Source organism: Notothenia rossii (assembly GCF_949606895.1).
Source record: "Notothenia rossii genome assembly, chromosome: 6".
NCBI classification, from domain to species: Eukaryota; Metazoa; Chordata; class Actinopteri; order Perciformes; family Nototheniidae; genus Notothenia; species Notothenia rossii.
In genome coordinates, this window is record NC_136909.1 from 60791188 (window position 1) to 60803572 (window position 12385).

The window sequence follows — 12385 nt, forward strand, 5'->3', positions numbered from 1 at the left end:
AGATAAAGTAATTATCGTAGGTGACTTTAATATTCATGTTGACGATGATAAAAAATAGCCTTACTGTTGCATTTAACTCTATATTAGATTCTGTTGGTTTCTGTCAGTGTAAATAAACCAACCCACTGCTATAATCACACTCTCGACCTTGTTCTGACTTATATGGTATTGAAATTGAGCAACTGTTAGTCGAACCGCATACAAAATGTACACCACCACAAATTGATCATGATGTTGATAGTGCTACAGATGCGCTGCGAATAAAATTACACTGTTGCTCCTTTGAAAAAGAAGAAAATAAAACAACATAGATTAACTCCATGGCATAATGCCGAAACCTGCAAAATAAAGCAAAAGTCAAGACAACTTGAAAGGATATGGCGTTCCACTAAACTTGAAGAATCTCGTTTAATTTGGCATATTACTCTCAATGAATATAAGAAAGCACTGCGTAAAGCGAGAGCAGCCTACTACTCTTCATTAATAGATGAGAATAAGAATAATGCAAGATTTCTTTTCAGCACTGTAGCCAGGCTGACAGAGAGCCACAGCTCGACTGAGCCTTCTATTCCCATAGCACTCAGTAGTAATGACTTTATGTGCTTTTTTAACAATAAAATTGTTACTCTTAGAAACAAAATGAATGACCTCTTGCCTTTGACCAGTATAGTATTATCAACAGCTCCCGGAAACGTAAGTTCTAATATTACACTAGATAGTAAACTAGAATGCTTTTCAGCCATAAACCTTGAACAATTCAATTCAATGATTCTCTCTTCCAAACCATCAACGTGTATCTTAGACCCGATTCCAACTAAGCTGTTAAAAGAAGTTTTTCCATTAATTAGCACTTCTTTATTAAATATTATGAATATGTCTTTATTATCAGGCTATGTTCCACAATCATTCAAAGTAGCAGTGATAAAACCGCTTCTTAAAAAGCACAACCTCGATCCAGAGGTTTTAGCCAACTATAGACCTATTTCTAATCTTCCGTTCCTCTCAAAAATTCTTGAGAAAGCAGTCGCAAAACATCTGTGTTATTACTTAAAAAACTATGATTTATTTGAAGATTTTCAGTCTGGCTTTAGAACACATCATAGCACAGAGACAGCTCTGGTTAAAGTCACAAATGACATTCTAATAGCCTCAGACAAGGGACTTGTCTCTATTGTTGTTTTGCTCGATCTCAGTGCTGCATTTGATACTATCGACCATGATATCCTATTGCAAAGACTAGAGCACTTAGTTGTCATACAGGGAACTGCTTTAGGCTGGTTTAGGTCCAATCTATCTGAACGCTCTCAGTTTGTATGTGTCAACGATGAATCCTCCACGCAAACCAAAGTTAGCCATGGAATGTCACAGGGCTCAGTGCTTGGACCTATTTTGTTCACATTATATATATGCTTCCATTAGGCAATATTATAAGGAATCATTCTGTAAACTTTCATTGTTATGCAGATGATACTCAACTATATTTATCAATCAAGCCTGATATAAATAAAATTCAAGACTGCCTCAAGGACTTAAAAATGTGGATGACCTTACATTTTTTTATGTTAAAAACGACCAAAACTGAAGTTATTGTACTTGGCCCAAAGCAGGGGTAGACATTAAGGGTAAAATGTCAAATGCCACTGGCCCGGAGCATTTGTCCAAAAAAAATCAACTAATAATGAAGAAAATTAACACATTTGTTGCAATAGTAATTTATGCACAAACTACATTACTACTTGTACTACAACATTTGAATCATCAGTTCTTCCTCATTTTCCTCAATTGTTCATATTTGGTTTATTAAAATAATGATATTGTGATCATTGTTAAAAAATGTCTGCTATAATTATGAGTATTATTATTTGTATAATGCGCTTTCTGCCTTCATGTCATTAGGAGTTAGAAATGTAATGGCTATGTAATAGATTAGATTAGAACCTTCATTATCCTAAACTGCTGGGACATTTCCCGATAGCCAATACCTTTATATTCTCTACTCTTCACTTACTTCACTTACTTATAGGTCGGCATTGATGTAAAGAGCCGACTGAAGACCTTGTTTATATTGGCATCATATTGAGAGGTGCAGCCAGTGACGCGTCCTAAAACCAGGAAGTAAGCTGCTGGTTCCCTCGACAAAAAAGCAATGGGATTTCTCCTCACGGTTTTGGAAAACAGCTGGAAATAAGGTCTGTGGAAAACGAATCTGTTTGATAAATGCACGTTTTGTTCAGCCGGATAATCCCCCCATGTCTACCCTACTTTTATAATTTTCGAATCATAAATCGAATCGATAGATTATAAAAAGGGTTTTAGGACCTGTCACTGCACCACTAGAAGCCAACTCCATCGATCAAGCTGGCTGAAACTTTCTCTCCCTCTTCTTCTCATGCTCCCTGTCACTCTCCTTTAATTCCTCCGGTGAATTTCGTCTTTTTTATTTTTTTTGCCCGGCGCTTGGCCGGTTACCGCTGGTATTAAAAACATTTTGGCGAATGGTTAGGTGGCGCGATAGTCTGTAGTGAACGAAGGAGGAGGAGGAGCCTGCTCGCGCTGCGCTCCGCAGCAAACAGCTGTTTGCTTTTCACCCAACAACGACAACCGACTCACGAAACGCTATATTGTAGCGTTAATAAACGAAACAATTTAACAAAATTGCTAGTCAAAATACCAATACCACAGGACACATTTTTTTTTAAAGCAATATTTTTAGTGGCCCGAGCGGGCAAGTGGAAAGTACGTTATGCTGGCCCGGGGTGTCTAAATAGTGATTCCGGGCCAGCGGGCTATTTATAATGTCGAGCCCTGCCCAAAGAATCTACGAAACAAATTATCTAAAGATATACTAACTATGGATGGCATTAATTTGGCCTCCAGTGAGACTGTAAGGAATCTTGGTGTTATATTTGATCAGGATTTATCCTTTAACGCCCACATAAAATCAATTTCAAGGACTGCCTACTTCCATCTATGTAACATTACAAAAATCAGGCATATCTTGCCTCAAAACGATGCAGAGAAACTAGTCCATGCATTTGTTACTTCAAGGCTGGATTATTGTAACTCCTTATTATCAGGGTGTACCAAGAAGTCAGTCAAGTCGCTTCAGCTGATTCAAAATGCTGCAGCTCGTGTACTAACCAGAGTTAGGAAAAGGGACCACATCAATCCTGTTCTGGATGCCTTACACTGGCTCCCTATAGAACACAGGATAGAATTTAAAATTCTTCTTCTCGCCTACAAAGCCCTTAATGGGCAGGAGCCATCTTACCTTAAGAACTCATTATACCCTACTGTCCTACTAGGGCATTGGGTTCCAAGAATGCAGGGTTGTTGGTTGTTCCTAGAGTCTCTAAAAGTACAATGGGAGCCAGAGCCTTTTCTTATCAGGCTCCACTTTTGTGGAATCAGCTTCCAGTTTGTGTTCGGGCGGCAGACACCCTATCCGTTTTTAAGAGTGCGCTTAAGACCTTCCTTTTTGATAAAGCTTATAGTTAGGGCTAGGGATGCACGATATTGTTTTTTTGAAACCGATACCGATCATTTCCTGTTTCTCAAGACCGATACCAATAATAATATAATATAATATAATATAATATAATATATATATATATATATATATATATATATATATATATTAAATGTACCTGTAGTTTTTTCCTCGTTTTAGCCCTGGGGTCGTCTCTGGCAAACTTCTTGCCTTTTTCAAAAGCCTCTTCGATAGGTAAAAGCCCCGGTGCCTTTGCAGCTGGCTTTGGATTCGCCGCTAGTTTAGCAGCGCAGGCGTCTTCGTACGCTTTTAACACACCATCGTAGCAATGGCGATGTTTCAGCTGACTAATCAGGTTGGAAGTAATATAGCTCGTTGCCTTTATCCCTCCTCGTGGAACTTCTGCATTGCATTTGTTAATACAAATAGCAAGCAAACTATCTAACTCTGAAACTTTGAAATAGTCACATACTACCGACGACATGTTTGTTTACTGTCCCGGCTTCATGGCCGCACACCATTTACGTCACAGCCAGGCATGAGTTAGGGAGCGCTGGATTTGTGAAAAACTCACCTCTTCCTAAACCACTAATACCACAGTACTGGCAAAACGGGAGGAGCCGAGTGAAAAACAAGCGCCCCTCATCCCAATCCACCCACACCGCAGTATTTTTTTCTTTTTTTTTACCCAAAAAAATATTGTATATTATCGGGGCTATTAATACTTTTATCGGGTTTATCGGGATGACGTCATAATTCCTAATATCGGACCGATAATTATCGTGCACCACTAGTTAGGGCTGATTAGATTCAGCCCCTAGTTTTGCTGATATAGGCTTAGTTTGTCGGGGGACATCTTACTTCTTCCTTCTCTCTGTCTATACCTGTGTACTCTCAAGTTCCGATTAACCCAGCTTCCACAAATTTCTTTCTTTTTGGTGTCTATATACGCCCGGATCCGGAATCATGGATGATCCTGCGGTCCTGTGTCATGGATCGCAAGTCCTGGATCTTGAGTCGTGGCTGTGGTCCTGGATCATAAGTCCTGGATAGATATCCTCGTGGATTCATCTTCCTATTATACACACATGCATTTCCAAACATTTGGACTACCTATGTTGCAAATGTATTATCTTTTCAATTTACACACGGCATCTATTGCACGTCTGTCCGTCCTGGGAGAGGGATCCCTCCTCTGTTGCTCTCCCTGAGGTTTCTCCCATTTTTCTCTTTAAACTGTGGGTTTTCTCCGGAAGTTTTTCCTTGTACGATGTGAGGGTCTAAGGACAGAGGGTGTCGTATTGTCATACTGATATTCTGCACAAACTGTGAAGTCCACTGAGACAAATGTAACATTTGTGATATTGGGCTATATAAATAAACATTGATTGATTGATTGATTGATTGATTGATTGATTGATTGAAAGCATAGTGCCAGCTGTGCACTTGTTTATTCCTATGTCTGCAGTCTGATGTTCTCACACTGACCTGACGTGTTGTGGTCTCAGTTTATCCAACACCATCTCGATCAGATCAGGCCTGAAGTCCTCCAAAAGGTACTCTGCTGCCAGGATCTCCTCAAGAGGGTAGTACTGAAACACAGAGCGGTTAGCATTGTTAGCAACAAGATGGACAAAGATGGAGGGCAAAGCTTTGCTGCTGTCTAGCTTTTCAAAATGTATTTTTTGCTGCATTAAGCACCACAAGCAGAGTGTCCTACACTTTCATTACACAGGGGAGTAAGGCAGACCTCCAATGAGAAGCTCATACTTAAAACAACCTGATCTAGGCAGACTATTGGCACTACCAGTAAAAGGGAAAATATGCATTCTTGGTGTTGGGCTGTACTTTCTCTTGGTTAATGAGCCTTTCTGCAACATTCATACAGGATTTGTGGTAGATCTAAATGGCAAGCCTAACTTGGACTGTGTCTTTAAGATCCAATTCCTCTCAATAACAGAATGAAGCAGCAGCCTGGTGACAACAGCAGGGACAGACGCATTGAGCTGCATTGTGTCTCCCTGGAAACAACCTCTGCAGATGGGGAGGGGACTTACGTGTACAAGACCGGCCACTTTGGAGGTGTAGCCGCGGGGTCTCTCCTTGTCCTTGAACCTGAAGGCCACATTGTTTAAATCCTGCAGAGAGACAGGGATGGAGGATGCAACAGGTGAAATCACAACATATGTAACCGTTACATACAGTGGAAATAGATTAAGAGACAGATTCTAGAAAGAGGAAATGCATAAAATGGAAAGCCCATGTTATTCTAGATCATTTTGGCTCAAAAGTGATTTTTACAATTAATATTTCAAAGGTTAATTTGACATTTCTGCGTTTACCAGGAAAGAGAGGCTTAAATCCATCAGAGCGTCACATATTTTGATAGAAATTACTATTCATTTCTCCATTGACCAAAAATAAGTAGGTCAAGTTTGTCCTGCCCCTCTGTCTGAGAAGCTGTCTCTGAATAGACAACATTATTACCTTGCACTCATCAAACACCCACGCCTGAGGGCCCTCAGTGCGCAGCTTCTGGATGTACTGGAACATGTGGAAGATGATGTCCTCAACGTGCACTGCAGGATAAAGAAGAAATATATGTATCCTAAAACTGCATTCAATAGCCCATGGGTTTACATGCTTCAACCACTGAACTCAAGTGGCTAGCAAGGTAGCAAATACAAGCACACCTGGTGCAAGAAGAAGAGAAAATAACATTTTTGCCAGTTTAAATATTATTCTTTAGGAAACAAACTTATACAACAAATGGAATACCAGTAATTGAACATTGGACACATATTACAAAAGGATGGAGAGTCACCCCTTTTTTGGCATCTCTCTTGTTTGCCATGCTAGTAAATCTGATTGGATTAAACATGCGCTCCTGAGTTCTGGAAGTGAACAATTTAATTGTGGGGAATCTCAATGTGTAGCATGTCCATACTGACAAAAGTAATACAAAGTTTAATAAAGACCTGCGTTTATTTATCAAAAATAATTTCAAAATAGTCTTATTTGTGTCTGATTGAGGCTCAGCATGTCAACTATGAACTGTGGTTTAGGAGAAAAATGAAAACAAGTGTGAAAGTACACATTTTACTTGAATTTAAATCTTGTTTTTGTTTTACTTTTTAAAAACACCATTTAAAAAAAAGAAAAAAAAGGTGCAAGATAGATCAATATGCAATTCAAGGTCATTTCAGACAAGGACTGGCTTGCTATGAATTATTTAGTTGTAGTATAAGTGTGGATTTTGTGTTTCAGTTCATTTCAGTTTCACCTCCGTACATAATTGTTGTGTAAATGTGTGTGTGAATACAAGTGTGTGGACCCCAGGAATAACAGCAAATACTAATGTAGATCTTAATAACAATGCAAACAATAAGAAATAATTAGGTTTATATATCATGCCATGAACAGGATCTATATACATCTATATCAGGGCTCGACATTAAGGAGTGCCCGATGGCCCGGGTCCATCTAGTATTTAGCTCGGGCAATGAAGCCTCACCTGCTGGTTGCCCGATCGGGCAATCTATTATGCCAGTATCATGCAGCTCGCGGATCCAGTAATGAGTGACCCGACAGTAAAACTAAACATATCTATAAATAGTTTAGGTAGTTTGAGAGGTAATTAAAATAGCTACGAGTGATATTCTAACCTGAAGTGTGTGTTTTGTCCGCTCACCACTGCATGTGATCATGCAGAGCTGCGTGTCGACTCGTCAGCAGCAGCTGATCTCTCTCTCCCATCAGATTAGACTTCATTCGCGTTTATGTCCATATCGATCAGATTCAGCTAGTTCTAGCTAATGATAGGACTACCTGCTTATTAAAAGACACCTAAACAATAAGTGTCGCTATGCAACCGGGTGAGGACACAAAGTATAGCGCAGCATTATGCATTTGTTTACATGCCCACCGGAACCCCGAGGCATTACCAACAGATCAACGCACAATCAACCCAGACAGGACATCTCTTTCTCCACATTACGTGTTAGACATTAGAATTGACTATTATTGTCTGTCACATACTCTTCTAGTCTGTCACATAAGTGGCGCAACTGAAGCGGTATTGCGCTAAAGGGAAATTATTTTGACCGAAGAGATTTAGATTTGCCGGCTAACGGGAACTCCGACGTCACCATGTTGTGTGCTTCGCGGATGCGCTCGGCTCCTCTCGACTGCTGCTCGGGTCTGCTCGGTCAGCTTCCGGATGAGGAGGCATTCATTCGACCAACTTACAATAGATAACATTACAAACATTTTTAACAGGGGCCATAATATTGTAAATAATGTTTGTTTTGGCAGTTATAACTGAATGTAATGTTTTCTACTTTTATACATCTGGGAAGGCATTTGCCTTCATCAGATGGAAAGTGTCTTGACCAACAACGTAAGTATTTCTTATAGCTATGCAGGGCATTGTGGTGGTTCATCTTATAATTCAGTCTAGAGAATGCACCAGACCTCATCTACAGTAAGACCTGGAAAAATCTAAATGTTCTAGGGGGAGGCCCCCCAAACCCTTCGTGCCATTTCGTCCACGCACATTTTTCAGGGCAATCTCTATTGGGCTCAGGGCCATCTGTAAATTAGCTTAGATGGCCCACAGGGCCATCTAAGCAATTTCATGCACTGTATATACATTTATTCGCACGTTTACAAATCTGACCATGGTAGGGAATAATCAGAAGTACATGCAAAGCCCATCAGCAGTGATAAGTGAAATATATAATGCATATTTAGCAGAGTGTACTCACAGAGCCCCTCTTCAGTCAGGTCCACATTGATGATGAAGAACATGAATCCTTTGGCTCCTTCTTTCTGCCCTCCAACCAGTGTGTTCACCCAGCCTTCAAAATAATAATCATCGTCTTGTTAGGTTAGTAATAAAACCGCACCATTAATCTAAACGTTATCAAAATATCAATATGGATTCAAGTAATGGTCAAACTGCAGGAAGCACAATATTTATTGAGGGCCAAATATGTGTTAGTGTGTTGCTGCGGAGATAATATACCTACAAATAGTTTTCTAAAGAATTAACAAAACGTCATTAGTTTGGTACATATGTTTATGAAATCATACTACGATCATTCGAATAATGATAATCTTATGAGTCTTATGTTGGGTCTAGGTTCCCTACTCGAGGGATTTCATAATGAGAATATTGATGCAAAAATAATCATAAAGACCTTTTTTTTTATCGTGTACAAAATAGATCGAAGACTTAGAATTAAACATATTATACATTTACCAGAACATCATTGGTACTAAAAAAAAAAACGAATCGTCAGAATTCTGTCTACATTTCTGTTGTAATTGATATTGTTAAGTGTATGGGCATACCATTCAAAAAAACATAAGAAAAATATATCAACAACATTTGTGGTGGAAAAAGAGGAGAATAGGAAAATGTTCAGAATAGTTGTAAAATGTTTTCTCAATCTCTACTTTTGAATCTTTTCGAAGCTCTACTTCATGTCCTACCTTTAGATTTGAGCTCGGATAACAAACTCCCGGGTCCTTCGTGACCAATCAGATGTCCCAGATAATGTCCTGGGTTGGATTTGTAGTGCTTCTGTAGGTCCGGGATAGGGAACGTCACGTACAGGTTCCTGATGTCTTTGATAGGCACCACACTGTAGAATTGCTGCAACAGAACACACACACAAATCTTGTTAGGAAAATTTTAATTATATTTTATAAATTATATTTTGAGGTAAGACATTTATCATATTATATAAATTCTTTATATATTTTTCCCAAAAGTAATTGAAATCCCTAAACAATTATAAACCTGTACATTTTCAAATTGTAGTCAAACTCCTTATTGCATTTCTTGATGAATATAGTATATAAAGTTGAATCAAAAATGTCATTGAGCAGCCAACAGCCAGTTCTCATCATTAAACTCTATGAGAGTTGATTACAGTAAAGTGTGAAGAGTGAGCAGTGTGAGGTAAGTAAGTGACTCACTCTTAGGTGTTCTTCCTGGAAGGGGTGCTCAGGGAATTCTGGGACAGGTACATTCTTGTTTTCCACTTCTCCAAACAGCTTAACCACCATGGCGGTCAAATCGTCTAATGATTCTGGAGGTAAACATACAGTTGAAAACATTCATAGTTTAGCTCAGTTTCAACTTCAAGCTAATAGACAACAGGTTTGAGTGCAAAGAAGAAGAAAGAAGGGGAAGTGTAGCATCAAAAGTTAATTTACTAAAAAACATACTCAGTCTTGATAGTTTTTTGTTTGCTTTGGTGCAGCATTACAATTGATTTGACAATTACCCGCTGTAATGCTGTATAATAAATTGAATGCCGCACTTAAGCGCTTTGAGCACCAGGAAAAGCGCTTTATAAATGTAATGTATTATTATTATTATAATAATATGGTTTCAGGCCATGACCACTGAGTCACGTATGACTTGCATTGTTAGTTCCTCTTTGTTCTCTTGAGTAACAAGGGTGTGATGCTTTTGCAACATTCAAACATGACATGTGAGAGGTTAACTCCTACCTCTTCCTAACACGCACAGTCCCATGAGGTTGGAGGAGTAATATGTGGAGTGGTACTTCAGGAGCTCTTCACGGATGTCGATCCCCTCTTTACACGGCCGGGTCTCCAGGGTCAGTTTGTTACCTGAAAGAGAAGTTTTTCATGTAAAGTGAATATTTGCTGTTCAAAATCATGCCAAGACAACTCCATGACCGAGTTAAATGACAACTTTGCAAGTCAAATACAAAAGGGGGGGGGGGGGGGGAATAATCAAATCAGTTTGATATCAAATTCACAGTTTTGTTTTATTAGACAATGCATTATGGGGAATGGACAGATAATGATCGCCGCACAGGTTGCACTCTTGCTCTTTTTAGACTACCGATGATGCATGAACATCTGAGCATTTAGAGCACTAAATGCTGTGTTATAAACATCCAACCCAGAGACTGTAGCCTGTCATGTACCTGCACATGCTACCTTGCCTGCCATCTGTAAATGAACCATATTTAATTTTCTATAAAAAGCCAGGGACAGAAAAAACATGTTCCATTCTTAACTTGAGTAAATAAATCATTCAAGACTGCCATCAGGTGGCCATTTTGAAGCTTGCTCCGAGTCCCTCTGATGTGGGAGTTCTCTGGTCCAGAGTAAAGTCACTTCATGCCAGAAGATGCTTCCCTGACATCATTGAACACAGCAGTGTTTAACGCCAATACAAGTCAACTCAGATGTATTATAAAATAGTTCTTTTGACTGATCAATATTCATCTATATCTGCTAGAAGGTATGATGAATTAGCATTGTGTATGCAGAAAGAAAATATCATGTATAACCAGTGGGAAAAAACCTGGAGAATTTAAAAAGATTTGTGGTGGTGTTATAATATACCCGGAGACAGAGTCCAAAAAAGCTCCACTTTTATAATCGAGATTAAAAAACAAGTTTCATGTGAGTTTATGTCTAATAGTCATGTTTTTGTTACTGTTTCAGTAGGAGGGAGGGAGGGGCGGGCTGAAGTGGCATCAATGTTCTAACTTTCTTTGCCTATTGACTAGTAAGGCCATACACAAATAAAAATAAAACAGTGTTAAAACAGTGTTAGAAATGTCATGTGTGTAGATCAGAGGAAACCTAAGAGATGCTCTACCTGTTCCAAATTTACTGAAGGGGTGGTCTTGGTTGCCGGTGGCCTTCTCCAACTGGAACAGCCTCCAGGCGTCATTCATCAGGTTCTTCTCGTGCTCAGAGTCTACAGCGTTCACCTCCCGGTCCTTACAGCTCTCATCAAACAGAGGGCACAGGAAGAACTGGGCAAACCTACGGAGATTGTAATAATGATAATATTACTGAGACTGGATGCTTTTTCAACAGCACACAGATATGCTTTAATGCTGTTCTGGGATAAATGCAATGGAACATTTGTATACACAAAAGAACATGAAGCAGGACATGATTCAAATGTATTTGCATGAGTACAAAGTGAGAGCAACTGCCAAACAAACGAGGAAACAGAAACACACACAACCTTTGAATGTTTCTAAAGCTATGTCACGGCTCAGCTTTTGCCGATTCATGCAGGCATCAAAAGGGAATGTGCTTAATGTACGAGATTTCTGTGGCAATTCTTTAAGTAATCAGCACCCCAAACACAAAGTTACAAAGAATGGATTGCAGCCACTGATATCTCCACGAGTTGTGCATCAATTGTTACCGTATCTGGCTCGTCTCAAGGTCCAATTCAATTGCTCAATTAAGACATTGCCCTTATGATATTACAGCGCTAACAAGCCCATAAAGATTATCAAGTATAAATGTTGCCTTCGCAACAAAACCTGTTCTTGTAACGTACGCATACAAAAGGTGGGTGTTTTGCTCAAAATGTTTTGCATATTTCCCCATTGAAATAACAGCAAATAGCACATGAGTATTGACAGAACTAAGAATGTCATTTTTTATTTTGTCTTGACAAAAGTCACCAAATTGGTTACAAATTATAAAATGAAGTGATCATGATAAATATGGCAATGGTATGGTTAATTTAAAGGACACCTATCATGCTATATTTGAACAATATATTGTAGGGCCGTATATAAAGTATATAAATATGAATTTTTTTTCAAAATACCAAAAAGATCCTCCATTTTAGCCATGCCTCATTTCGCTCTATTTGCTCTTTCCAGCGCTGTTTTTGCAGGGGGCTGATTCTGTGAGCTGCAGCTGACCACGCCCCCCTGCAGGAGAGAGGAGCGTGCTCTGAGATCAGCTGCTAGGCTGCAGCGGGGAGAAGAGGGGGAGAAAAAGAGATCTCCGTCCTCCGTGTTTTATTCTTATAGAAGTAAGAAGAGAAGTAATGGGGCAGAAACCCTCCTTTTTAAGCAGCGGTCCAGA

At 39.3% G+C, this 12385-nt stretch overlaps 1 protein-coding gene across 1 annotated transcript in view; it reads right to left on the minus strand.

Annotated features, from left to right (window-relative positions):
- The window catches only part of ide (insulin-degrading enzyme), a 43750-nt gene that overhangs the window by 27944 nt on the left and 3421 nt on the right, over positions 1-12385 (minus strand). The window contains exons 4-11 of the mRNA XM_079690988.1: positions 11145-11314; positions 10016-10138; positions 9476-9588; positions 8987-9149; positions 8257-8349; positions 5978-6069; positions 5548-5628; positions 4979-5082 (exon numbers count right to left, since the gene is read on the minus strand). Of these exons, the coding sequence (XP_079547114.1) occupies positions 4979-5082; positions 5548-5628; positions 5978-6069; positions 8257-8349; positions 8987-9149; positions 9476-9588; positions 10016-10138; positions 11145-11314 (939 nt within the window). The remainder of the gene's footprint in view (positions 1-4978; positions 5083-5547; positions 5629-5977; positions 6070-8256; positions 8350-8986; positions 9150-9475; positions 9589-10015; positions 10139-11144; positions 11315-12385) is intronic.